General features: G+C 36.3%; 1 protein-coding gene and 1 long non-coding RNA gene across 2 annotated transcripts in view; one reads left to right on the forward strand and one right to left on the reverse strand.

Annotated features, from left to right (window-relative positions):
* Positions 1-882: 882 nt before the first annotated feature.
* Positions 883-8,526, reverse strand: prkag1 (protein kinase, AMP-activated, gamma 1 non-catalytic subunit). Its single transcript, XM_057338441.1, has 13 exons — positions 8,335-8,526; positions 7,337-7,388; positions 6,205-6,305; positions 5,916-5,997; positions 5,779-5,837; positions 5,639-5,684; positions 5,504-5,558; positions 5,265-5,391; positions 4,868-5,033; positions 4,596-4,633; positions 4,101-4,247; positions 3,796-3,895; positions 883-3,497 (listed from the first exon to the last, which is right to left on the reverse strand). The coding sequence occupies exons 1-13, from the start codon at positions 8,341-8,343 to the stop codon at positions 3,487-3,489; spliced, it is 993 nt and encodes a 330-aa protein (XP_057194424.1). The 5' UTR covers positions 8,344-8,526; the 3' UTR covers positions 883-3,486.
* Positions 8,527-10,006: 1,480 nt separating this feature from the next.
* The window catches only part of LOC130557031 (uncharacterized), a 61,879-nt gene continuing 44,000 nt past the window's right edge, over positions 10,007-27,885 (forward strand). Inside the window, exons 1-7 of the long non-coding RNA XR_008963263.1 lie at positions 10,007-10,161; positions 10,425-10,483; positions 10,549-10,623; positions 11,090-11,207; positions 12,511-12,641; positions 12,980-13,050; positions 13,598-13,732. This is a non-coding gene — a long non-coding RNA (uncharacterized LOC130557031). The remainder of the gene's footprint in view (positions 10,162-10,424; positions 10,484-10,548; positions 10,624-11,089; positions 11,208-12,510; positions 12,642-12,979; positions 13,051-13,597; positions 13,733-27,885) is intronic.

Raw genomic sequence — 27,885 nt, forward strand, 5'->3', positions numbered from 1 at the left:
AGGGTAAGGAGACCCCCAAAGTAAAGTACCTGAAGGACTTTGTTCTTAGTCAGCAGGTGCTTTTGGAAAAACTGAGTGATTTGCTACGGGGCAGATTAAACCCCCACACGCAGTAGAAGGAATCGGCAGTCTACCCTACACTTCTTAGATAGTGAAAGAAGGTTACATGTTCTTATTTGTACATAAGTAATGTGTATTGAACTTGATCTGCGATACATTTGTTACAATGTTATATGTAATGGTTAATAGTTTAAACATATTGGAGATTTTGTAGTATCAGTAAAAACTGTACAAATATTGTATATTTACATACTCCCACACATAGTTATTTGATGTGAAGTAAAGTGTTAAAGGCGGGGTGTCCAATTTCCGAATTACGCTTGTTTAGACAAAGTCGGCCTGAGTACCAAAACAACCTTGTAGCCAATCAGCAGTAAGGTGCACAGTGCACAGGACGGACATTAGTTGAGCCGAGCGCTGACGAAAGCGAAAGTTGGGGGTAGGGGTGTGTCTGTTTTGGTGATTTGACCATCAACAATGGTTAAGAGAAATTGGACACCCTGCCTTTAATCTCAGAAAGGAGGATGTTGTTAGATGGTACAATACTGCCCCCTTGTGGAGGTGAGAGTAAAAAAGTGCATATTAACACGTCTGTCGGCCTGGCTGACTCCTGCAAACAAATATCGACTTTTAGCCATCATAATACAACAGAATCACAACAGCTGGTAACAAATGAGCAAAAGAAAATTATTTTAACAAGAAAATTGTTATTATTTATTTATATCCCAACAGTGGGCCGACCCTGTAAAAACGATACAGTACATATCTTTAAAAATATGACCCGGCCCACATTTGTAAAAATGGTCCGCAGCCCATTTGTCAGTTGCCAGAATTGACAATTTGTCTATGGACTCCAACAATCTTTTACCAAATGCTGCCGTCAACAGACAGGCAACGGCCAACGGGCCTCAACATTCAGAAGTGCAATAGCTAAATTCAATACGTGACAAACAGTGTATCAATGGCACATTTTAAAACAGTGTAGATCTGTATTTATAAAACAAATAGGTATAATATAACATACTAGGCTACAAGACTTTTGAACATGTTGAAGGTGTTGCTTTGACCTCTTTGAACGTCTATATAACACCCTGAACAGTTGGCCATTATGCCCCTGACATGCAATTTTAATGTTGTTTGTCATCCACAAGATATGCAGAAAATGTCAATCCATTAATTGAATTGTCCAATGAAACATCTATGAAGCAACACATGTGACAAACAGAATACATTTTATTTTTCTTGTGCTCTGAATAAAACATCTTTGACATGATAGAAAACAGTTTAGGCATATTTACATTCTATATTATGAATTCATAAAAATAATTACAGAGCAAAATATATAAACGTGATAGAAGAAACTCTTTTTCGGTAGGAAGTCGAACTACAATACAAAGGTGATGAGAAAATCAGATCCACGCGCAAGAACAACATGCCGATGGACAGCTTCTATAGTCCTCGTGTTGGTCATTTAATGGGATGGAACAACTTCAATAATCCATTTGAAAACCAAATTAAATTACAACTGAGATTTTCCATCTAAACCTGAAAGTAAATGTCAGAAATTCGATGAAGGTTATTTCATTGATTTTTACCTATTTACCTTTGTCTTGTACAAAATGTCAGATTTTGTTGCTTCAATTAAAGCACAAAGTGAATATATAAATCACTAAACATGCAGGGATTACTCAATTTATAAACTTAAAAATGTATCAATTTATTTGGAAAACATCTGTGTTGAAAACAAATTTATATCAGAAAAGAATGCAAAATAGAAAAATGTTCACTAGGGGTTTCTAACGTTTGGACCCCACTGTACATTTTGTCAAACAATATCAACAATATTTCTTAGAAGGATGTTGTTACACGAACAAAATAACGTTTTCCTCATACAACTGGCAGGAAGTTTATAACACAGCTCTGTTCCCATGATGAACAATCATGCTGAATGTGCCTTTATTGATACTTTATATGCATAAAAAAACATTTCAAATCTCACCCCACATTTATAAATGCAATGTTTACCGGCTGTGAATCATGAAGCAACCAAAGTGAATTTAAATCAGTAGCATTATTTTAATATAGACACACCATCAGGCCTGAAACATGAGGGCTGCTAACGGATGTCTTACCGGCCTCAAACAAGAAACGAAAATGAAAAATAAAGAACTACATTTCTATATGATAACATACACACACACAAAACAAAACAAATTATAATATGGTGTTGTCGTTCTATTACAAAATTACCATGACACTATTCCCAATCTCAAAATGTTTTATCAAAGCGCTCTTGTTATTTCTGCTATTCAAGCTTCACATTGTAATGATGTTTTAAATGGCTCTTAGTGTTGAACTACAGAAAACTGGCTCTGCTAAGAATGATTCTTTCTTCTGAATACTGAAGGAGGGAATGTTTGTGTGGTACTTTAGAAACAGTCATTTTCAGTCATTTCATGGTGTGCTGCAGAGGACTCGCCTCTTACAAATATCAGTCAACACATTTGTAACTTTTGTAAATGCTTCTCAAATGCCCACTGAGATGCAAACATTAGCTAGACACTGGAATGTTCACGTCTCTCACTTTCAATTTACACCTAAATTCTTCTATAACTCTGTCAAACCTTACATGTCAAATTTTTTCGGCACACAATTTTTGTTGTGGTTTTCTGCTCTTTGCTTGTGTTGTTATGAGGGCAGTTCTTACCTCATCTTATTTTACATACATTTTCTATAATAGGTAAAAGATCGTGGTTTCTGTGATGTTTTTTATATCGAACAAGAATTTTATAATTTCCAATGACATGAGACGGAGTTTCTTCATAGTAAAGGGTGTTTGTTTCCAAATGTGACCCTGCAAAACCAGTCTTAAGTAGCATGGGACTATTTATATACAATTATACTATACAATTTAACATTGTATGGGCCAATTAATTTTTATTTTATGCCAAAAATCATTAGGATATCAAGTAAAGATCATGTTCCATGAAGATATTTTGTAAATTTCCTACCATAAATATATATTTTTTTTATGTTTGTGAGTAATATGTTATGCTAAGGACTTCATTTGGACAATTTAAAAGGCGATTTTCTCAATATTTTGATTTTTTTGCACCCTCAGATTCCAGAGTTTTAAATAGTTGTATCTTCGTTTAAATATTGTCCTATCCTAGCAAACCATATATCAATGGAAAGCTTACTTATTTAGGTGATGTATAAATCTCAATTTTGAAAAATGTACACATAAGACCGGTTTTGTTGTCCAGGGTCACAAATGAGTCTTTCTTTACTGGCTGTATACTTAATAACTACAGTTGTGCCTTATATACTCCTGTTATTGGGGTAAGTGTAAATTATACATTCTCTTTAAACTTTCCTGATACAGAGAAGGAAAGAGACGCCCTGCTTTACTGATCTGCACTTCAATCAAGCCGTGCCTGGAAATAAAACCAAACATAAAATGATAACAAATTAGCATTTCTTGGGTAATCTACTCAAAATTATTTTATAAATACAACATTTGCATACGCGTACATATATTGGAAGCCCTTCAAATACAATGTTTACATAGGTGTACATATACTTGAAGCCTTTAAATACATTTGAAGTATTAGCATTAACAATAAAACAAATCACATTTATTTTGATGATAAAACATGCTTATATTTTTAATTAGATAAATGCAAGAGGTATAAACATAAGTTATCAAACTTCACAAACTTATAACAGTCTTACCATCATCTCCATTGGTGAGCACCAAAGCCTGCAAGATATCTGAGAGAGAAACGATGCCTTTCACAACTTCCTGTTCATCCACTATCACCAACCTGTGAACCTGATTAGAAAACAAACAATTCTCATCTTAACCATAGAGGGCGCTATAGTGCACATTAACTTATCTCAACAGGTAGTTTCTTTTTCAGGCAACTATTCAGACAGAACAATGTTTAGTGTGTACAACTGAACCATTCTGCCACGTGTCTCTGTTTGTTGCAGACATGTTTTTGGCTGCAAGCATTCAGAGAGTGTGTGTTCCTCACCTCAGCCTCTACTAGTCGATTGATAATGGCTTCTAACGTCTCACTGGCTTGGCAGGTGAGCACGCCCTCAAAATACTGCGAGCGATGCTGTAGAGCTTTAGTCACAGTGATGTCCAGATTATTATACGTCTTCTCAGCTGCCAGATTCTGTGTGGTAAAACCAAAGATTTTGATACATGGACATATACAGACACACACAGGTCTTTCTATGAAAAAGCATTCAGCCTTTTTAAGCAAGTTGTTCATTTAAACATTAAAAATCAGAATTATTGTTCAGCTGTTAGAGCAGGATTAATTCCACTAGCTAACACAGAAGTTGACTCCATGCAGACTTGATAATCAATACAACATTACCAGGGGCTACAGATGGCACGCACGCACACACACACAAACAGCATTAACACACAACAAACAACACACACTCGTTCAATAGGTCACCATCATGGCTCAATGTCAACCATTCTGGTTAGAAGTAAATAAATAAACACAACTTACTATAACGTCAAATTTGGAATAAATGTCAACCACTCGTCCTGTTGGCCCAAATCACAATAAAAACAGTGAATTCATAGATCAAGTGTTTTATAAAGATGCATTTTACATAGAGCTATAATATTAAGTATTGATGTAAGAACAGTATTTAAGTATTCAAGAGTTGGCTCTGTGTAAATGTACAGTATATAAGTATAAATATAAATATTCTGCATGGTTACAAATAATGTGTCTTCTGAAAATCGAACTGTTGATCCCTCATGTTTTCCACTGACCATTCTCATCTACCACTGGGAGAGCAGACACCCGCTGATCCACAAAAATTCCCAGCGCGGCGTACAGCGGTGTGTTGGAATTCACCACTGCGATGTTGTGAAAAGTACCGATGTTCAACTCCTCCAATGTTTGAGAGAGGAAGGCAGTTTTGGGGATCTCGCATATCTGGCAGAGATAAAAACATCACATTACACACGCTTTACAAAACAAAAACACATTCTCTTTTGGATGCTTTATTAAGCAAGTCATATCATTCTGCTGTTTTACTGATTCCACCAAACAACACATTCACTCAATTTTTATATACAGAGGACAAAAGAAATGAGGTAGAATATTTGTTCCATATTTGGGTTAAGTATTAAATTGAATGTCTTTAGGAAACTTAAAGAAACTTACGAAGAGCTTCAGGAATTTGAGGATCCTCTTGTGTGTTAAGATGTAAAGCGTGTTTCCTGTCAGAGGATCAATCACAGGTAATCTATGGATCTTATTCTTCAGTAGAGATGAAACTGCATCGTACAGACTAAAAAAAACAGAGAAAACATCCATCAACGGTTCTACGGCAATAACTGGCAAAATGGCTAATGTTTCATAACCTTAGGATATTAGATGAGGAAGAAACCTCAGAACCCCACCTGGCGTTGGGTGATATGCTCACAAGAGGCTTGAAGGAATCTTGCAGATAAACCTCTATGAAACGAACAAAAACAGGCCCATATCAGTTTATCCAACCCCGAAATACTACATAATAAACACACACTTATTTCTACCTCTCCATGTCTCGATCTTGTGTTCTTCTAACTCATATATCTGAACCTAAAACAGAGACATAACACATTAACACCCCTCATTATGAGTTGAACTTGGGAACCGATTGCTTTGACATTTGAGAGTGAGGTCAGATTTTTACCAGAGGTGATTTGTAATAGCGGTGAAGTATATTGATGAAGTCTGTGATGGTCAGCATTCCTATAATAAAAAATGATAGTACAATAATAGCACAAACACACTACAGATGCTTTAGAAACGTCACTTAAATGAACTTACCGACAAAACATTGCTTCTTGCTATCCCAGAGAGGAGCAGCTCTCACGCCATTAGACACTAAAGCAAAGAAAGCTTTCTTCACCTGGTAACCACACAGCCAAAAAACAAGCGTCAGGAACGCACAGTTCAAATGCAGAGACAACGTACAGAGGAAAAGACAACTTAACTAGTCAGTGGGTATTGACTCGATGTGAAAACAGGACATTTGAGAAGCTACGGCTTAAGGTCATTGTGTGTTGTGAATAATATCAGAATCCAGTCATTCAGAAGTGTGAATAGCGTTGCCCACCTGGAGTGAAGTGTCAAACACAACCAACTTCGAGCTGGTGGGCACCAGGTCATAACAGCGGTGCGACTTCATGAAGCGTGCGTACACATTGTACTCAGGGTCTGTGTGTAAGACGGCAAGAGACAGGTTAGTTTTTAAATCAAGAGTTTTACTGAAAAACATCAGATCATGAACCAGTCATAAAAAAACTAAAAAAAACAGTGGATCATATTTCTGTTGTAATGTCTGATATCATTTACGACAGTGCATTCAAACCGGTTCATTCTCATGAAACCACTGAAACATGGCAGGAAAGATTTTAATTTTAAAACATAATTTGGTAACACAAAAAATGATCATAAACATAATTGTGTTTGGACAATGCATCATTTTAACATAGGAATGAATCATTTATTTATTTTATTGCGTTTTCTGCTGAAATTCTCATTACCATAATGCGTCCCAAGTGCATTATATGTTGTAATTTAAACAGAGTAAAATTAAAACATTCTACTAGATGTCCTCAAATAAAAGAAGTAATTGACAGAATAATCATGAAGAAACAAATAAAGAAATAGTGGAATAAGGAAGTGTCCGTGACTAATATTCTGATCCTCCATAACATTTTTCACAAAGATATTTACATGAAGTTTGATTTTATGTGAAAACATCTGCCAGTACCTTTCAAATGGCTACCAGGTTAACAGATTACTTTATATTTTTGTAGTTATAAGATTAATATTCTCTTGATTTTTTTCATTCTCGTTACCAATAAAAATTTTCTGCATTTAAAAAATATGACATGTATCCTTTTCTATTATAATTCATGAATGTCTTATTACGCATGAACGTGTTATTATTATGCATGATTAATAACAACATGGTTTCGCTTTTTTCCACCAAAACGTGCTATGGGATTGACAGTTTTAAATGGTTACGGTAATGAGAATTGTTAACGCCTTTTTTGTAAAAAAAATATTCAAAATTGTGAAATTAATGCTTTTAAACAGGAAATTTCTTGATGCAAGTGTTCTTGAAACCAAGATTTCGTGAGAATCACCCAACCCCTGCTAAGCCGCGGGTGACATAACCACAACTTTGTGTCCTCAAATTCCAGTTTATATTTTTCCAAGTTTTTATTTTGCATTCCTACCCTCTATGGGTGCCTCCTTTTTACCATCTAACTCATCCAGAACAGCAGGAACCTGGAAAACAGATGATCAAATCTCAAAAATCAAACATTGAAAACTCATTCTCATTATAAACATCCCTTATAAATGCTAAAATAACAACCTTATAAATACACAAGTTTCTTTTAAACACACATTAGCTAGATAAGTTAATAGCAGAACTCTTCTGCTTGTATCTTAGACACTGTTTTACTGGGTTCTTCTTATCTATTAACTTATGTTTAACTTCAGTGCTTCAAACTTAGTTACCAAAATGGATCTCACACAAAGCATATGACCTTAAAGTACAAACTGATGTTGAATGACCAACCCTTGAATAAACAATTAGATCTTGAATCACATGTTAAAGTAACTCCTAGTTAAGTACAGTAACAGCAAACAGTATTTCAGTACAAAAGTGTCAAAGTAACAGCACTAAAGTAACAGTGTTGAACTACAATAACATAGTAAGTAACAGGAGTGAACTAACATAGCACTACAGTAACAGTGAACAAAGTTTTATATCGTCTACTTAAGAACTGAAAAGTACTAAAGTTAGTTAAAAACGAACACATAACTTGAGTAACGAAGCAAACGGATGACGTATAAGTGTAAGAGCAATGAAGGAATAAATAATAGTGCAATAGCAGTCAACAAATACAGTGAAGACAGCAAACAAGAACTAGAGTAACAGCAGTATGACCAATATAGTAACCTATGAGTAGTAAACGAATATAGTACTTAATAAACAGAAAGCAGAGTATTACTGAGTATTGCAAATAAATGGTAAATAATACGCAACATCACATTCACACCCTATGTTACCTCACCGGAAATGTTTAAAATGTTACAGCGTAAAACGTAACTGATCTTATCGAGAATCAAACCATTGTTTCGTGGCTTCATTCAGTAAAAGCGAGCAGTAAAAGAGTTTAATGAGACCAGCTCTGTCTGCTGGACTCTTTAAACTGAAACTACTTACACAATCCATGATCCATTCACAGTCCCTCAGTACAAAAAGATAATTTAACTCGATCTAAGAGCATACACAGGAATGTTTAACCCGGTCTCTGAAGAAAGAGATGTGGTTGTAACGCGTTTTCGATCCCCTGCTCGCTGGAAGACTTCTTCAAGGATGAGGAAAAAGCGCACCGCTGCGCAGGCCTGGGCCGGACATGACGTCACACACACATACGCGCGTTCTTCAAAATAACAACATAAATATTGTATTAATAACAGTAATCATTTTCTTGTAGTTTTAATTTTCTAGACACTCTGAAAATAAATATTTTTAATATTTCAATAAAATACCGTTTAGTTATATAATAAGCGTTTATTTTTAATAATAATACAACAAACATTACAATAAACATTAACAAAATCATCAATCCATTTTGACCATAATTATACAATAGAAAAAACAGACAAAAGGAAATATAAAAACTATATCCAATAAGGTAATTTCAAATATAACCGGTAGTGCATTTTACATTTAACACCTGGCGGGAAAAGTCTAGCCTATCTATGACCGGATTTAATATGTGAATTTATAAATGTGGCAGTATGATTAAAAAGGTAAAGTGACTAGTAACGTTAAATGTTAATGTTGCCAATTAAGGCAACAAAAGAAGTGATGCTTACAAATAAAATTTAACGGTCTGTTATCTTGAATGTATAGGGGTTTAATTATAGCACATCAACTAATTGTAAGTACGTTATGCATTGCAATCGCGTTTCATTTACTGGATCTTTTTCATTACTTATCCTAATGATAAAACTTACTAGTAACCAGAGGTGGGTAGAGTAGCCAAAATCTTTACTCAAGTAAAAGTCACTATTTTAAAATTTACTTCAGTAAAAGTAAAAAAGTATGCAATGAAAAAACTATTTAAGTAGCTAGTTACTTAGTTACTTTGTATCTGATTATATAGGCCTACTACATAAAATTAATATTAACGCCAATATTTTAATATTACATTTTAATCAATATTTTTTAATTATCATAAGCAGACATCTTTGCAATATACTAGAGAGACTAAAGAATAGACAAACACAGAAGAGACGAGCATTTCTGTAAATTTCATCTAGTCCTGATTGTCAATGTAGTTTACACAACTTATTTAGAATAATAGACCATGTCAAACTAAAGCATGAACTAAACTCAGAGCATTTCCTAAGATGATCTAGAGCATCTGCAGTGCTCTCTTAAATGAAATACACATTTTTGAACAAAGCTCATGTTTTCTCGTGTTGTGTCACTTGTGTGTTGTGAAACGCTCTTACTTGTAAACAAACAGTAAACAGTGAACCACACGCCCATCAACACGTTTTCTTGCTTCTGTTCTTCAAATGTATATTTCTGCAAGCCCACGTCTCTGTGTCTGACAGGTAACGCGCATGTTGCGGTGTCTGACGAACAGGTCGCGCGGGTGCGCGCAAATGGCGGGCATTTATCATTGCTGGCAAACAATATGACACATTTGCAGTTTTGATTGTATAGATATAGATTAATATCCACTTCCTCCAACGCTCTTTGTGTTCTGCGTGTTCTTAAGTTTCGCGCTACGAGGAGTGAGTAATCCTGCTTCAGATGATTCAGATCGTGCTGCGAACTGAACAAATCATTTGAACTGATTCATTAGCCTATTCAAATGGTTTTGTCCATTCTTCAATTAATGCTTTCAAAAGAATCGACTCAAAAGAATCGATCACTCGGGAATGCTCGTAAAAAGAGACGACAACCTTGAAATAAACAACGCGTTTTAAAAAGCATATTTTAAAATGAAGGAACGAAGGAACGTCACGCAATGTAAGTTATGTAACGAAGTAAAAGTACAGATTTTCTATTAGAAATTTACTCAATTAAGAGTAAAAGTACACACTTTAAATTTAACTTAAAAAGTAGGCCTACATATTTTCCAAAATGTTACTCAAGTAAATGTAACGCGTTACTACCCACCTCTGCTAGTAACAGTATTATTCTTACAAGTAATAATTTGTAATGACTATGCGAAATGACTAAAATTACCAGTAAGATTAAGTACTACTTAAATCATCATCATCTGTTTGCAGAGCAGTCAAATGGAACTCGAGGTTCTCCTAAAAGACGACATTTTTGTAGATTTCTTCAGGTAAGTTAAACTCCTATCTTTCTTCTCAATTCATTATCCTGGAGCTTCATGAGACTTCATTTCAGGTGTTTGGACAAACCCCTCTGTTCCTGCCTTCAGAGAACAAGTGGCTAATGTGTCCAAATCCACATCTTCCTTAGGTATTAAAGCAGTATACGGTGACTATTATTATTCATTATCACTTTGACAAGTCTATAACTTACAGGAATAGTTTTCTGTTGTTATATATGCACACTTATGTCATTCCACACCTGTATGCTTCAAAAACAGGCATCCCTGTATCTAAACCTGTGGGTTTGCTCCAGAGGAAAACTGAGAAGAAGGAGATTAAGTCAATAATCTTCTCCTCATTGATGCTCTTAAATATAATTTGTTGTCGAGTTATTTTCAACTTGCTCACATGACACCGAAGAACTAAGGGCGTTTTGGTGTCATTAAAACCATCTAATAGCATTTAAACACAAGAGATGAGAACAGAACAGAACAGAGCAGAGAACGTAAAGGTCCGGAACAGCAAGTGATAGAAGTTTCATTTTTTAAATCTGTTTCCCTGAGATTGTTTTGCATGCTCTAAAAACACACAAAAAATACTTGGTTTCTTTGCAGTGGACACCCTGCAGTGAAACGCTGATGTCATCAACAGTGTGTGGCAGATGGACGTGGTCACTCCAGAGGTCATTTTCACTGTCCAGCATCTGGTGGCCAAGTCCCTGGAAGTCACGTGGTATTCTGACAAACTACTACAACTAAAAATTATGTTATTATTTATTAACCCTCATGTAATTAAAACCAGTACTCTTTATATGTAGAACACACAAGAAGATATTTTGAGAAATGTTTCAGTGTTTTGTGTCCATACAATGGAAGTCAATGGGTTATTTGGTTACCGACGTTATTCGAAATATATTCTTTTGCGTTCTGCAGAAAAAAGAAAGTCATACAGGTTTGGATTTCGAGTGTACTATCCCTTTAAAAATGTTGTCTCTGATTTTTCTCCTGAAGAACTAAAAATAGAAACCAAAAATGAGTCAAATGTTGATATACAGTACAGAAAGAGTATAGAGCTGTAAAAGTTGTGGATAGCTGAGCTCACGTGTTTTACAAAGGCGATTGTAGTTCTGGTAAAATCTTAGAGAATCTAATTGCTCTCTATTTAATTGTCTAAAAAATAGAGATAACAAACCATTGCATGCCATTATGTTTGTAAAACATGTGTCTTGAATAACCAACAGGTTCAGACAGTATCAGGAAACATTTGCTTACCTCATCAGATGTGAACCTGAGAACTGGTCAAATATTTCTTTAGATTAAAATTGCTGCCTGTATTTCACGAGCCAATCCTGCTTCTGTTTTGCAGATTCCGGCTTATTAATAAACTCATTTTATTTCTTCATTCATTTAGAAAATGAATTCAGATCTGTTCTGTACGCTAACACTGTAACCTCCCATGTTTTTTCAGCCTGTAAAGTGAAATCCAGGCCACAGCATACTTTGGATTCTACTGATGATGGAGAATCATTTAAACCCAGGATTCGGAGCATTATCAACAAAACCATTATTGTGAACTTCTTACCCCAATGACTTTTCCTTCTGTCTGGAGTGCGAAAAGTTATAAATTGTCCAGCAGAGGGCGCACTATACTTAAACATATACAGCAGTTCACCCAAAAATAGAAATTCTGCCATCTTATCTTCACCCTCATGTCATTCAAAACCTGCATGTGACTCATTTCTCTGTGGAACACAAAAGTAGATATTTTGAGATTTTGAAATGTCCCAGTGATTTTGTGTCTACAATGGAAATCAATGGGGCCCATGTTGTTCGGTTACCAACATTTTCTTAAATAACTTCTTTTATGTTCTGCAGAAAAGAGAAATCCATACATGTTTTTACAGGAGAGTGAGTAAATTGAGTGCATTATGTTTGACCTTGAGTTGCAATATTTGTTTCTATGAATGTAAAGACCCTTCGTCTGGGTTTCAAGCAGCTTGTTGTCTTTTCAAATGTGATGTTTTCTGAGTTTATAGGTTCAGGCGTTTGGCTGATGCAGGTGATAAAATGGCATCAAAGGGAATGTACAGTGAGACCGAATGCCATGATTTGCCAGAAGTCGATCATCAACATTTTTCTGCACTGCAACACGTCACCAAAGCTCAGGGTACAACATCTAGTGCAACAGTCATTATTTTAAGAAACACGTGGACACAGATTGTTCTCAAACACTCATTTACCTTCAAACAGATAGTTCTGCCCCCAAACTCACACTATTGGTTGAGAAGTTGACACATCTGAGCATTCAAACAAGCATATCAGTGCTTTGATACAGACATAGTGTTTAGTCTTAGGAAGCCACACTACCTTTAAACCACACCAAAAATACTCCTGACATATTCCCAATTTGTATTGAATTATTTGTAAAACTAGTACTGTACAAAAACGTAAGTGTTATTTAACATCTAAAATTCTTTGAAAATGTTTTTGTGCTCACATTTTCAGAACAGGTTGATCGCACGCTGTTCTATCCAGCTGATGGACGTATTCCCTGTTATCATCTACTGCTGGAAAAAGTAAAAAAATGCTCAGGCATACACAAAGCAAAGCAGTGTGATTAGATTGAACACACAAAGCCAGTGTCTCTGTGTAAAAACATGTAACTGATTATGTTTTAGTTATACATACACTACCATTCAAAATTAAAGGGTAATTTTGGTAATTTTTGATCTTACAAATCTAAAGGTATATGCTCAAATGTCTGAAATTAGTTTTGTAGACTGTGCAAAAATGCGCAATTTCATTACAAAACTTAAAATTTAAGAGAATAGATGGAACTCCTTCAACACTGTTTGAAAAAAATATATAAATAAACCTTGTTATTAATATAAATATTAGTATTAAGATTATCATTAAGTTTTATTAATATAATGCTGTAATAATTTTACGTTTAAAAACAATTCCATTGAGTCAAAATCACACAATTTGTAACCACAAATCTTTGTGTTAGTGTATTCATGTTAGCTATTATTATGAGATGCAATATTAGTACAGTTATTCTCATTATTAGTGTTTTTTAATGCAGGTGCAGTCATAGGTATAAACGAATACTCTCTTTAACAGGTTTCGCTTGCTAAAGACAATCATGAATATGTCTGGAGTTATAACTCTGAAGGATCATCTTAAAATCTATGCCTGAGGAAGAGTGTCCTGCAAACATCCAGTCCCAGAACATCAAGACTGTCAAATCAGATGAAGGTATGTACAATGGAAAAAGACAGAAGGTTATAATCAAAAACCTTTTATTTGACCACTTTACTACTGTGTTCTACTAGTCAAAGAGCCGACACTTCGCTTCTCTCTCCAGCACGGCCTTATACTGCTGCTCCCATGAACCATACGCCCTTTGTCAGAATATTATTCTATTATTGCCATTAAAAGTGTTCATTCACACGAGACTGATAGTGTTATGACTGTATGTATCTTTGTGGACAAATATAATAGATTTACAGAACACAATTATTTTATGAGGTAAGAAGGTAAAATGTGACGCACTCCATCATTTATTTCCAATAAACTGCATTGCTGCACAATTCTACAATTCTGAAAAAAAAAACAAGTATGGTTAAAAAACAGCGCAGTAAAAATCCTAAAAAAGTAAGAACCAGAGACCTTAACATTCATTCGCATCCCTGCAGGCTGAGAATGTGTTAATGACCACATCAGAATATTCTGCTATAAATGAAGACCTTCGATCTAAACTGTGGATCATGTATGAAGTTTCACTGGTGAAGAATGGAATTTCACATGCATGTGCTTTGCAAAAAAGCAGGTTGAGTGTAAGAATGTTGGAACATTGAGGGAATTTAGATTTTTGGGTGAATTGTTTTTACTTCCTACTTGGGGGGCTTTTGGTGTAGTTTCTGACTTCTGGCTCTAGAGGGCAGTGCAACCTCAGATTAATCTCGCGTCTTTAACCTCAATCGACAAAAATTCTATTGTTTTGAAAAAAAACCATTTCTAAAGAGCATTTTAATAAATGGTCATTTAATGGTCATCATGTGACCATCAATATTTTTGAACTTTAGTTTTTTGAACATTTCAATTTCAGTGCTGCTTTTTATGGTTCAAAAAAGTGAGTACAAAACAACGTTTCCAACAACCTGTTACTGTTATCGACTGTTTGGATATATAAATATGAACAAAGTTTGTCTATAAATATGCACATGGTTACCAGACAGAGGCTGTGTGAAAGAATATAGCCGAAATCACCGCTTTTTATGGCGAGTTGTTATGATGTCGCGTCATAAGTCTGAACTGACAACATGAATTGAAAATATTTCAATGAGAACGGCTTTATTGTTGTTAATATAATCTATGAGTTGAATGTCCATAAGACACTTGTGCCCAGGGACCTCTGAATTCTTAATCCGGGCCTGCTCAGCTGCCATAGTTGCAAGTCTTGCTTCATCACAACAGGCTGAATGCAGCCCTGAATTCAATGTGTTAAAGGTCTCCTCAGACCAGCACTTTCAACAAGTTGGTATGATTTATTAGGGTCTTCATGAAATGTCTGGAACATATTTTGCTTAAAAACACTCAATGGCTGTGTAAACCAAACCCTTCTTGCCTCGTCAAAAACAGCTATGCTCACAGCAGCCTGTTTTGGTGCATGTCTCTTTAACTGATAATGAGTTACAGCGAACCACACCCCCCTTCTGTCCGGTGTGTCAACACAACACACGTGTACACTGCCACGGCAATGGTTTAGCTAAATGATATTTCCTGAATTCCTCTGCGGTTAGTTTCATCTTAAACGTCTCAAATTATTCTGCCGGAGACAAAAAAATCAGTCACAGCAAACAGCTAATGCGCTTGCAGGGAAAGGCACACCAAAACAAACTTACTGGGTTCTTATTATTCCCTGTATAAATAAGGGTCCCCTTATTTTCTGGGTTGCTAGATGCACCGGGGACCCGATTAGAGCACTTAAACACAGAAAAAGTGGGGTTTTCATCTGATGTCTCCTTTAACACATGTGATTAGCATGTGATGTGTTCACGTGTGAAATTGAATGTGTTTTTTAAAGGGTATGAGTTGGAAATGCAGTGAAATATTTCTTCAGCTCACTGATTCTACTGGAAAAATAATTATTTATCAAGGGGTTATTTTTAAATCCATATTTAACAACAACAGATACTAATGTGTACTGTCATATTAAATATTTAATAGAGACATCGTCAAATAAATCAATCAGGTGGTTTAGAGCAAGTGATGTATTTATCATATTTATGATTATATGAAAAAACAAAAATGATCAATTGTGTTATGTAGATTAAATAAACAATAATTAAATAAGGTTTTATATTCCACAAAGTTGACGGTTAAGACTTTTACCATCATTGTGGTGACATTATGGGTCCCTACAATGTATAGAAACCTGTACACGCACACCATGTAAACCCTCTCGTGAACTTTCTATTTTGAAGAAAATGGTTTCGTATTAGTATGCAGAACACGGCTTTACATATCAAGGAATTAATTTACACTGGTAATTTGAATTAAAAGTTTTCTACCACAGGATAAGTAGGACAGGTCAATGGAGGATCGTTTGTATATGTGAAGTGAAATTACTCTATTGTGTAGTGTCTGTAAAATCAATTAAAAGGATAAGAATGTTTTTCTATCCTCTATGAAACTCTTCGTGATGGGGATTGGGTGACTCTTGCAATGCTGAAAACTTTCCTGGCTCACAGTGAGTTTATATACCATAGTATTTACATGGAATTGCAAGGCCAGACTCAGAATACCTTAGCATGACCACGGGACAAATAATACATGGTATTACCACATAATGGAGTGCAATGGTGCTGAATGATAAACCTATATATATACAAAATTTACATGACACCCCAGGCTACCTTTAATAATAGTATGGTACATTTAAAAAAAGTAATAGTTTTAGCATATTTAAAAACACAGTATCCAAAAACTGATTAACCAAAAAGTACTGAACAGGATCACATTGACACATACAACATCTCATGGACATCACAATTATGCCTTCTCCCCTTGTGTTGCACACATGCACGCACACACACACGCGCACGCACGCACGCACGCACGCACGCACGCACACACACACGCACAGGCTTTGGTTGACTATCCCCGTGGGGACAGTCCATAGGCGTAATGTTTTTATACTGTACAAACTGTATATTCTATCCCCTATCCCTAACCCTATCCCTAAACCTAAAGATCATAGAACACTTTTTGCATTTTTAGATTTGTAAAAAATATTGTTCTGCACAATTTATTAGCTTCTTTGCCCCTGGGGACCTCAATTTTGGTCCCCACGGTGACACGAGTCCCCATGTGTTGGTGTGTATTCAGGTTTAGGTCCCCACCGGGATATACAAACATGAACACACACACACACACGCACATGTCTGGTTTACTATCTCCGTGGGGACAGTCCATAGGCGTAATGCACACACACACACACACACACACGCACGCACACACACACACACACACACACACACACACGCACACCCATCAGCTGAATGTCATCATGGCACAGCTCTTGTGAGAGTCTATGTGCCAGAGGCAGCAGCTGAAAATTAATTTCTCTAAAAAGTGCTCTTTTAATTAAACAAATGGTCCTGAAAAATGGTGAGTGTGAACTATAGTGTCAGAATTCCCACATGTGGAGGAGTTTATTACTGTGAACAGAGCCTTCGGTTACAAGACTTCTCACACACAAGACACACACACATCTTGACTTTGCTATGAGCGAGTGAGTTCATACTGATCACCTTAGAAAAAAATTAAATAATCTTTGTACACTTTGTACAAAAATAGATTAAACAACATCTCAGATGTCACATGTTGCAACCTGTGCACTACACTTTCATATGAACATTTATATGGTTGTGTAAATGACACTTCATCAAAAACATAATGTTTCGATATTGCTTTCATTTATGTTAGGCCTACATTTATCCTCAATATTACTTTCCATCCCTGTTTTTACTTTATTACTGTAGGGGTTTAAACATTTATTGACGTCCATTTATTATATTTGTTTTTAATAACATAACATACAATAAAATAACACGGTTGTATTACACGCATAGAAAAATAAGACATGTGCACACACTAATATTCACATTAGTCTCACAAATATTTCACACAGTGAAGCGCAAAGAGATTGTTTGTGTAAAACATTTCCAATCCTTAGAGAATAGCAATTTATGGACGTCACATATGTCAGGCAGCTGTTAACCAGATACAGTAAGTCGAGTTGTCTGATAAAAACCTCATTAGGGTTCCTGGCAGACGGATCCAGACGGTGAAAGATCTGTGTTGTTCTAAAAAAGAACTGAATTTTGGAAGGATGTTCCGTTTCAGAGGTCATAGACACACGACAATGTAAATATCAATGTCATAGTTTGAAAACAGCATTAAATCTCACAGCAGTTGATATTGATAATGATTTGACTAAGAAAATAGTTTTTTATTGTATCTTTATTGTAGGCCTATGATATGCCTGTAAATTTAACAAAAAAAAATAGAAATATTTAATACAAACATATACAAAATATTTTTCTATTAAGAATATAACTTTTTCTATTAAAATGATATTACATTTTCTATTATTATATTATATTATATAATGTTCAGTTGTTTCTTTGTATTTCTGATCATAAAATCTGTGCATAATATTTTTTCTTCACAGTTTAGATCTGTAATCATAGTTATCAACTTTAGTTAAATAGTTACTATAAAAACACCATTTAGCCATTATTTAGATACACAAGTGTGTTCTACATGTTGTGTCTCAGTTTTTAGTTTCATAATGGTTCTCTCACATTAATAGCATAATGCCTGAGGGTTTTGTCACATTTCAGGACACAGAGGTCCTGTGGTCCACAGGAACCTCCAGCTGTCTGTCACCCTTTCATTCACTCCAACCAACTCACCTACATGCTATTTATCCATAATCACCCAAGAAAGTCGGTGTAACTTAGCAGAGCGTTAGCTGTTGGCTGTGTGAAGTCGTTGTTTATGGCTGAAACGGCACTTGAAGCAGCTGTGAGTGAGGGAAAGTGCCGTCCGTAGATGCTCAGATTTGCTTTCACACAGCCTGAAGCGCATAGGAGAGCAAGACGCTGATGTCAGACGTGCCTTCAATGCGTCACCGCCAGCGGTCTGATACCCTTTACACACATCCACGCAACTTGTGGAGATGTGCCACAGGAGGATGCAGTTAAGAATAGCAGAAGTCATGTCACATCAGATGCAATATTGTGGTGGGCTTTTCATGGGCCTGCACCGTGCGGGAGGTTTTCCCCTCCTGCAGTGATTATCCGCTGCCGTTTGCATGCTGTCAGTGTTCTTCGTCGCTCCGCTCGGGAGCTTTGGCCCTCAGGTTGACATAATCCAGCAGAGGGGCTCGAGCGCGGAGCCATTATTAAACTGATTCCGCCGGAGCGTGGGCAATGGATTGCGCTGTTCCTACTGTTATTGTGCAGTCGAAACTTGTCTTTTTGTTTTTATTCCTGTGTCGTTTTGTAAAACGTGTTTTAGTTTTATTGACTAAATTAGAGAGAAAATGCGATATATGGAGCAAATCTTATATAGCGGTGCAAGTATTCAAGTTCAATCTTTTTTTATGTAAAGAATAAAATCAGTGTATGTGATGTGTTATTATCCATGTAAATGTGTTGAGTGTTTAATTTTCAGTGAAACAAAGTGTTCCGCATTAGAGTCATATACACGGTTTGAATGACATGAGGGTGAATAAATCGTGACAGAATTTTTATTTTTGGGTGAACTATCCTCAACTCAGTTCAAAAGTCTCATAGTGTTTGTTAGAGTTCATCACAAGCAATCAGTTATTCTCCTATTTAAAGACATTCATTGGCGTTTATATCCAGTCACAGCCACTTTTCTGTGATCACACACTTGGATACGAAAAGCCCTGATTTTGACATGAACGATCAAGAAATGTATCATGAAATGTTGAGGGACATTATGTTTGACGAGAGCATTTAGCGATGTGATTTCTGTCTTTGCCCGTCACTCTTTATCACCCGCTGTTGTTGAATGACACCTGGCCTTGTCAACAAGCCTTCAGTTTATGGAAAGGAGCTTTCAGGAAGGTCTCAGATGTGATTCATTTTCCTCAGACCAATGCCAAGGACACAAAGATCTCCACATATGGGGGAGTGCAGAGGTTTCGTACGTTTTTTGAAAGCAGATGTTATAATATGATATTTGTCAGTATTGTGACATACTGTACAGTCAGGGCTGGATTGGCCATCGGGCATACCGGGCAATTTCCCGGTGGGCCGATGTACGTTTTGTGCCGAAATGGACGCATGGGCCAGAGAGACGGACGGATGGGAAGCGTGAATCGGGCGCATATGCACGGAACGCGAATGCAATTGCGAATTGGACATGTATGCAGGAAAGGCAATGACAGCAGCACAACCGACAACTCGCAAGCGCTGCAAACCCCCCCCACCGGTGACAGAAATGGTGGAGGGCCGAAGCTGGTCAAAAATGCCAGGGCCGATTTAACGTCCCAGTCCAGCCCTGTGTACAGTATTAATAGGAACGTTTTCTTCCTCAGATGTTGCTCTTTCATTGTTCAGGGGACTTGGAGAGCTCATGAATGACTTGACGAGTTCAGTTTTTTTCTTGTGTTGACAGAATCCCTCCGGCTATTTGGAGTCATATGGTATTGCGGAGGTACATTTTCATTTTATAAAGCATTTTATTGGACAAAATGCATATGAATATGCATGTGAGTACACGTTATCACAATCTCGCTGTTGTTTCTAATACAATTCTTCAAAAGTTAAAAAGACACTGTGAGACAATACAATACGTACAACAGTATGGATAATTTGGTCTTTGTAGAGATTCAATATGAACTCAATGAAATTCTTCATAGTTGTCGATTTTCATCCAAGAACTCTTGAAGAGAAATAAATGAGATTTTCATGAGAACCATATAACTTCGCCATATAATCTCAATGCTGTCAATGAGAATATTGTGTGCCATTGAAGGGATACTTCACCCAAAAATAAAAATTCTGTTATCATTTACTCATCTTCGAGTTGTTCCAAGTCGGCATAAATTTGTGAGTAAAATGGTGAGTAAATAATGACAGAATTTTCATTTTTGGGTGAAGCATCCCTTTAAGAGATTACTATCCCAAGAAAGTGTTTCCAAAATAAACTAAACTTAGTTTCACAACTGGACAATGTTTTACACTTTCAAACCGCTCGGTGTGAATCGCTTTTATATCACGTCATTGGATGATTGCACGAGAGACCCGCCACAATAAATTCTAATAAGTCTGTGATAGCAATGTGCTTAACACGTGTCAAGTCTTTATGTTGCGCCTGTCCTATTTTCTCGTGGGGTGATGTATATAAAAACCTCTTTGATGGAGAAAAAAGATTTACTTTCAATTAAAAGACACTGATTGAAAAAAGTCCATTTCTGGAAACGGCATTATTCATCAAGAATCCAATTACCGTGTGAAAGAGAAAGTGTACAGAGATTTTATTGAATGTACTCGTCGGTAATGATGGACTATGAATGTAATAACTCTGCCAATTAGCCGTTTTCATTTGATTTAGACTGACTTTATGATCTCTCTCAATATCAATTACACGGAAAGCTTTCAAAGACCTCCGCTACCGTGAGCACAGAAGAGGAGAGGCTCATTAACGCATTCCAACCCGCTTTCATTTGCAGGGTTAATTACCAATTCACAGTTTCTAGGTCAAACACACCCTGTCTACTATCATACAAAGTAACGCTTTGATAAAGTGCAACGGGTATTTTGACATTTCACGAAACATTTTAATGAATACTGGTGATGGAATAGCCTAATGCTCCTGGATTAAACCTGCATTGTTATTTTGAGATTTCACAGAATTTAGCTTTTGTGTTGAGTGTGCTTTGTATTCATTTTTATTCCGATTTTTTTATTTCAAATCATGTAAGCAATTATTCTCTTTAAGATGCATGTCAGCTGACTGACTGAAGTCTGTCAGTCAGTGGCGTTGCTAGGCCCTTTTTAGGGGAGCTAAAGCCTCCCTAAAGTTCTATCTTAGCCCCCCTAAAATATTGTGAGTAATGATGTAATCTGTACAAGAATTCGAGATCGCTTTATCGGCCCCCTTAAAACTCTTATTATGAAAACGCAGCACATTGGAGTGAACGTCATAAGTAGAGTAACGTTACAAGGTGTGTGCATTAACATGACATCTGCATGTTTGCCATTCTTTGTTATAAATGCATCTTAATATGATGCGGGAGCGATACAAGACCCTTTCCCATCCACTGTAAAAAAGTTTTGTCTGCGTTCACCCCTCGTTAACTAACGTTAGTTGTTTACGTTACCTCCAGCAAAATGAAAGCACTTCACACCAATGACGGCATACTTTAGAACACGATCATGATGATATTGTAGCGCACACAAATGTGTCATTCATGATGATGTGCTGTTTGACTTTTCTGCACCTAGTTATAGAGAGTTGACGGTAGTTTTGACAGCCCCGGAAAGACGTCGACTGGCAGATAGAGTTACTGTAGTTCAGCCTGGTGCGGCTGTGTTATTCATTGTTCTGAGTTCCATACATATTGTGGATGTAATAGATGAACACGCAGTCATGCACAGGAGTGACAGCGCTCGTGCTGATCAGAATGAATTGCATATCAGGTTATTCCTACTAAATAATGATTCAGCAGTTGATTGTGACATTTATTATATGGATTTGTGGCTGTTGTTGTCACTTTGAATTATAAATGTTGCAGATTGACCGATTAATGTGATATTCACTTGAAAAACAATAACTTGTCTTTATGCTTTTCTCTGCATATTCTTTCTTAATTATTTATTTTAGTAATGTATACAGTGCGTGGTGCTTGGAGTGTGGCTATATATATATATATATATATATACTGTATATCCTCATTGAAAGCTGAGCCCCTCTAATATTGAAAAATATGCATGTTAACATCTGCATGTGCTGAATGAAGCAGAATATTCAGCAGTTAATAGATTTGATGTGCATACTGGGAGAATTTACCAATGCAGCATTTAAAATTCTGTTTAATTTCTTTGACATGAGGAAAAAATCAAGGTTCTATACTCAAACGCATTCTTTTATTCATAGATTTATCTATTAGTATCTTCATCATTTTCTGACATGCTTAAATTTGATATATAGCAAAATATTAACATTTTTGTGAATTTTTTTTGTGATTCAGTGGTTAATGTTCAGATGAACTGACCTCGGAGAGTCACAATATTACATATTGTCAATAACCGTGATATTAAAACCATGACTATAAATACTGTGTTAATAATTCACATTCACATATCTGGTTGACACAGCTTTTTTACCTATTTAACATTTTGCCTATTTAACATTTTGCCTGGTATCGTTATCGTGCAAAAATCTGATATTTTGACAGCCCTGACCTGAACTGACTGCCGTGTCAAAGTTAACTGGAGTGTCAGCAGGGGGCACTGTTGCTGCGAAAACTGACACCTGCAAAAAATGTCAAATATAGGCACGTCTGTTTGTGTCTGTCTTGTCTAGTACCTCAGAGGTACTGTACCTGAATAAGCATAGATAAGCAAAATAAACAAGCACATATGTATATGTTTGTATGTACATCAAAATGTTTGTAAAATTGGTATATTTTATACCTTATATTTCTTTCACATCATTAATTTAGTCTCATTTGTATCTGATTATGTTGGTTCCCTGGCTTGTATGTTTTACAAAGCATATGTTATATGTACAGCAGGAGTATAAATAGGCATTCAGTACAGTGCAAGTTTTTTTTCTCACAACGAATGTTTGAGTGTGTAATATTTTCTGTGTGTGCGTGTTGGCCGTTGTAGTGATTGATGTTTTTGTTCACTGTGTGTGTGTATACACTGTGCTCAGAGAGCTGTGCTTCAGGTCTGTTTATTTGTGGTCTTCGGTCAGGGGCCGCGGCCTTCATAGAACCTCTGAAACCATCGCTCGACCACGCTGTTAAACCCACTATGACTAAAGCAAAGAAGAGCTTCATTTTAAAACATTTGAAAAACACAAAGAGAACAATGTTTTTGCTTTTTGAGATCAAGATTGTTCTTTAATAGATCTGGAGGTTTGATGGAGTTTTAGTTTGTTTAACATCAATTTGTTCTCAAATGGAGAAATACAAATACGCCAATTGTTGTTGTGTATTTTCCTTTGGTTTTTATTGCTTTTCATTGCTGGAGACCTTCATCTTTCTCATATGTGCAGAATTGTTTAATGCCGTGAAATGGATGATATACAGTAGTTTAGTTTTATTAGGTCTTGGGAGAATTTGTTAAGAAATGTTTGAATTCGTAGTGAGATGAGACTTTGAATCTGATCACAGTTTGAGTCATTTTCTAGATTTCTTCTAGTGGAGATTGCTGGGATCCTTTTAAAAAAATCTCGGCTAAAGTCTCCATTGCTGTCTGTTTAACCTCATTGCAGTCCTTGGGAAAACAGTTGAGCTAATCTGAGATTTGTCATTTTTCTTTTCCTCTAATAATTTACTCTCTCTCAAGTCATTCTCTCTCTCGTGTCATTCCTTTTTTACTTTCATTAAATACGAAAGACATTTTCAAAGTAAGCTTTGACTTTTGTTGCCCATGCAATTAACTTAATGTAAATGTTTTAATTTTGTGTGGGAAGATTAAAATCTTCACCAGAATCTTTCCAGGTTTTTTCATCAGTAATTTCAGTAATACTGTTGATTTATAAATACAACATTACGGTGAATAAGAGTAAGATCTACTGTATACTCGCTTTTATTTGATTATTTAGCACATAATATTTTTTCATGACATGTGACTCAAAATACTTGGAATAGAAATCTTTTATTGGTTGCAAAAAACATTTTTCAGTTGAATTTTACAAAACTCTTCCCAAACATTCTTCAAAAACCTCATATAGAAGTAAGTGACATAATATTATGTTTATGGTTGAACTATTCTATTCTAAGTTTGCTCTTTAAAATCCCATATTAGGATGGTGGGTAAAAGTAACCAACATTTCACAGAAGTTGTTCAGGTTTAGATCACACGCAGTCTCAAGTTGAGCAATGGCAGCGTGTGTTTTGCTTGCAGAGTCATTCGGTCACAGACGCGCTGTGTTTTTCTCTCAGGTTCTGAGAGTGAAAAATGATTGCGCTTGACTCTGATGTAGGAAAATAAACCTTTCGAATGTGACACGCTGCTCTGGCCTGAGGAAGACAAAAGCCAAACAGAAATCAACAGGGCCTCCGCATCGCCCCCTCAGCTAACTCCCCGAGGGGCTATATGGTTTACACCGCTGGGCATGAGGGCCAGAGACCCCAAAGTTTCAGACCACATGCTCGCTGAAATAGGACAGAGAGAGAAATATTTATATTCCCTAAGAAACAAAACAATGTGCTGGACTCACAAGTAGAACAGTATTTGTGGCAAAAAGCTTTCAGCAGGTATCAAGTTTTGAAAGTTATTTGAGAAACAGACTGTTGTGTCATAATTCTTTCTAAAAGAAACTATATTTAGTGTCATGGTATCATATATTGCATTTAGTTAACGTTCAGGGTTACATAGAAATAAAGCATCGTAAAATATTTCTTATAAATATATATATATATATATATATATGTATATATTACTTAACAACACACATCATTTTTGCAGACAAAATTTTTACCCTCCAGAGTGCCTACCCCATCGACCTTCACCAGTGACCTTGAAGATTAGTTTTAATTTATTTCCTATTGTGGTTATTAGCATTATGACAAAAATACTGTTCGCAGAGTTTAGGTTGTTTGCGAACATCCCTTTACGTTATTTTTCTGTAATGTCCTTCAACCCCCATTATGCACTGACAACCAAAATGCAAATAAAATTTGCATTTTTCACATTTCATGTTTACACTAGTAAAAGGCGTCACAAGTGATCCATCGGTGTCAAGTTGTTGGTTCCGACACATTTTTCTCACACCATATAAGAGTCTACATGAATTCTCATCATTATCATCATGAGATACACATATCTTGTTTTTAATGATTTTTACATTTTTTTCATTGGAAACAGAATAGAGCCATAGAAAAATACAGTTTATAAAACGGTCAGTTCTGGTCCTTGATTCTGATTGGCTGAGCGGAGTTCTAAGCCGTTATAAAATACTTCAATATATAACGGCTGACCGCACCACATAGCCTAAATATCATTTTATTTACTTTATTTTATGAAACCTTGCTAAGCATATGGAATAACCGTTTTATAAAATCAATAAGCCCTGTGAAGCAGTGGGTTACAGTGCATTTTATAACAGCTACGGGGTTTTAGGCACTCCGCTTCGCGTTGTGCCACAACGCCCTTAGCTGTTATAAAATGCACTGTAACCCACTGCTTCTTGGGGCTTATTGCTTTAATATAACTAACACAGATACTTAATTCGATTGGGATGAGTCTTATTCAAAGTCATTGTAAGATGCACTTTTAGTGTACCATATATGAACTACAGAAATTTGGAATCTGTTTATTCGTGTTTATGGACACGAATTTCCCACTTTTTTCGTGTCACTCAGCACGACTTTCACTAAACAGGTCGCGTGTGTATGTACATTTATAACTTGATATCAAAAGAAGTCGTACATATTTTAGGAGGTGGCTAAACAACACCTTACCTCACCCCAAACCCTAAAATCACAGCCGCAAAAGCTAATTTGCTAAAACCGCGAGTTTCACGAGCTGGCAAAGGAACGATAAAGGCTCACCCTAACCCTGCCCCTAAACCTAACGTCACAGGGGAAAAGTAAAATTACAACAAAACATACGAATGAGATCGTAGGAAATAAGAAAATCACACAAATGAGCCACCTTGTAAAATAAGTGAATTCCCATCAGATTGTGTTGATATATATTCATACATATGAAAGATATCGCATATTAAAGTGAAAGTCGTGCTGGGTGACACGAAAAAAAGGTCATGCTGACTGACACAGGAATTTGTGACATTGTCATGAACCGTAATCTATTAATTTGTTTCAATGAACACGAATTTTCGTTACAATGTCACAAATTCCTGTGCGACTGTTTTGTACGTACTATAGTATAGGCGAAAATGCATGCGTAATGAATAGTACGTCTGAAACCTCGGTATGCTAGAAATACATGGATGGTATACTTCTTCCAGTGAGATTTCTCGTGCGTTGAATGTGTCGCCATGATAAAAAATAAAAACAAACAAAAAAGAAACACTTGTCAAGTGTGTAAGTGATATAGACCTGTTTGGATCACGTAAACAACTCTGGTTCAACGTTGGTCCGGAAGAACTTCCTGTTTTAGTTCTTTAACACTAAAATGCATGCTTACTGCTTATCGTTCATCTGACCAATTGTCAGTTGTCAGGTTTTGGATTTATGAGATTTGTACACTTATTTTATGTTCAAGTTGCTTGGTAACAGCAAACAGACTGTTATGAACTACATTACTGGGTGAAGGAATTGTGTTTGAATTGTTCCGAATAATATTATTCTTAATAAATGTAGCTATTTATTGAACATTGGTGTCATTTATCATGTTGCTGCGGTTTTAATAAAGGAGTAAGCCACTTGAGGCGATGCGTTACAATGAATTTACCACAGTTTAGCCTCTCTCTCTCCATCCCTCACACACACGGTCCTTTTCCCCCTGTGGTCACATCTGCATGGGTTTGTTTTATAAAGCCTGCCCTCTCTGTCTATCATTAGCAATCTCACCCCAGGTTAATGGCGCTCTTTTAAAATTAACGACCCCTGAAGATATACAAGCTCTCCAGGTTAAAGGCATGATATATGATTTTTCTCTGGTAATTACCTTTAGCTGGGCCGCTTTTACTGTTCCTGTGCGTTACAAAAACACCATTCAATGACTCTAGTGTTTCTCGCGAGGGTGTGCGTGTTGAAAGCCGCTTCGCAGGAAAGACAAAATGGTTGCTCTGCGCTTTGTGCTGTGGGAGAAAAAAAGACTTATTTCAACAATTCGAGGGGCTTTTGAACAGAAGAGGTCCAATTATTCTGTCTCTCGTGGCATTGATTCACAATACTGTCACATTTAGCTGCGGTGTGATATTTAACATTGTCAAGAGCGGCGCTCTGCTTCAAAGAGCTCCGCTAAAACGCTGATCACAGCCTCATTGGCGTCATCGACAAATTTCACTGATTAACAATACCGAGGTCGTGAGGTCAGGAGCAGAAGAGACGTCAGAAATGCGGCGCCGAGGTTCGATACCGTTTCACAGAGAAAGATAAGAGAAAGTCTCATGCGTTCCTCTACAAACGCTTTCTGAATTTCTCCTTTTCAAACTACGCC

Source organism: Triplophysa rosa, linkage group LG7 (genome assembly GCF_024868665.1).
Source record: "Triplophysa rosa linkage group LG7, Trosa_1v2, whole genome shotgun sequence".
Classification (NCBI taxonomy): domain Eukaryota; kingdom Metazoa; phylum Chordata; class Actinopteri; order Cypriniformes; family Nemacheilidae; genus Triplophysa; species Triplophysa rosa.

Coding starts and splice junctions, on each gene's coding strand:
- prkag1 (XM_057338441.1), bottom strand. Junction 5,838..5,915: donor CAAGAAGCAATGTTTTGTCG/GTAAGTTCATTT, acceptor TTTTTATTATAG/GAATGCTGACCATCACAGAC. Junction 4,634..4,867: donor CCCAGTGGTAGATGAGAATG/GTCAGTGGAAAA, acceptor TTGGGCCAACAG/GACGAGTGGTTGACATTTAT.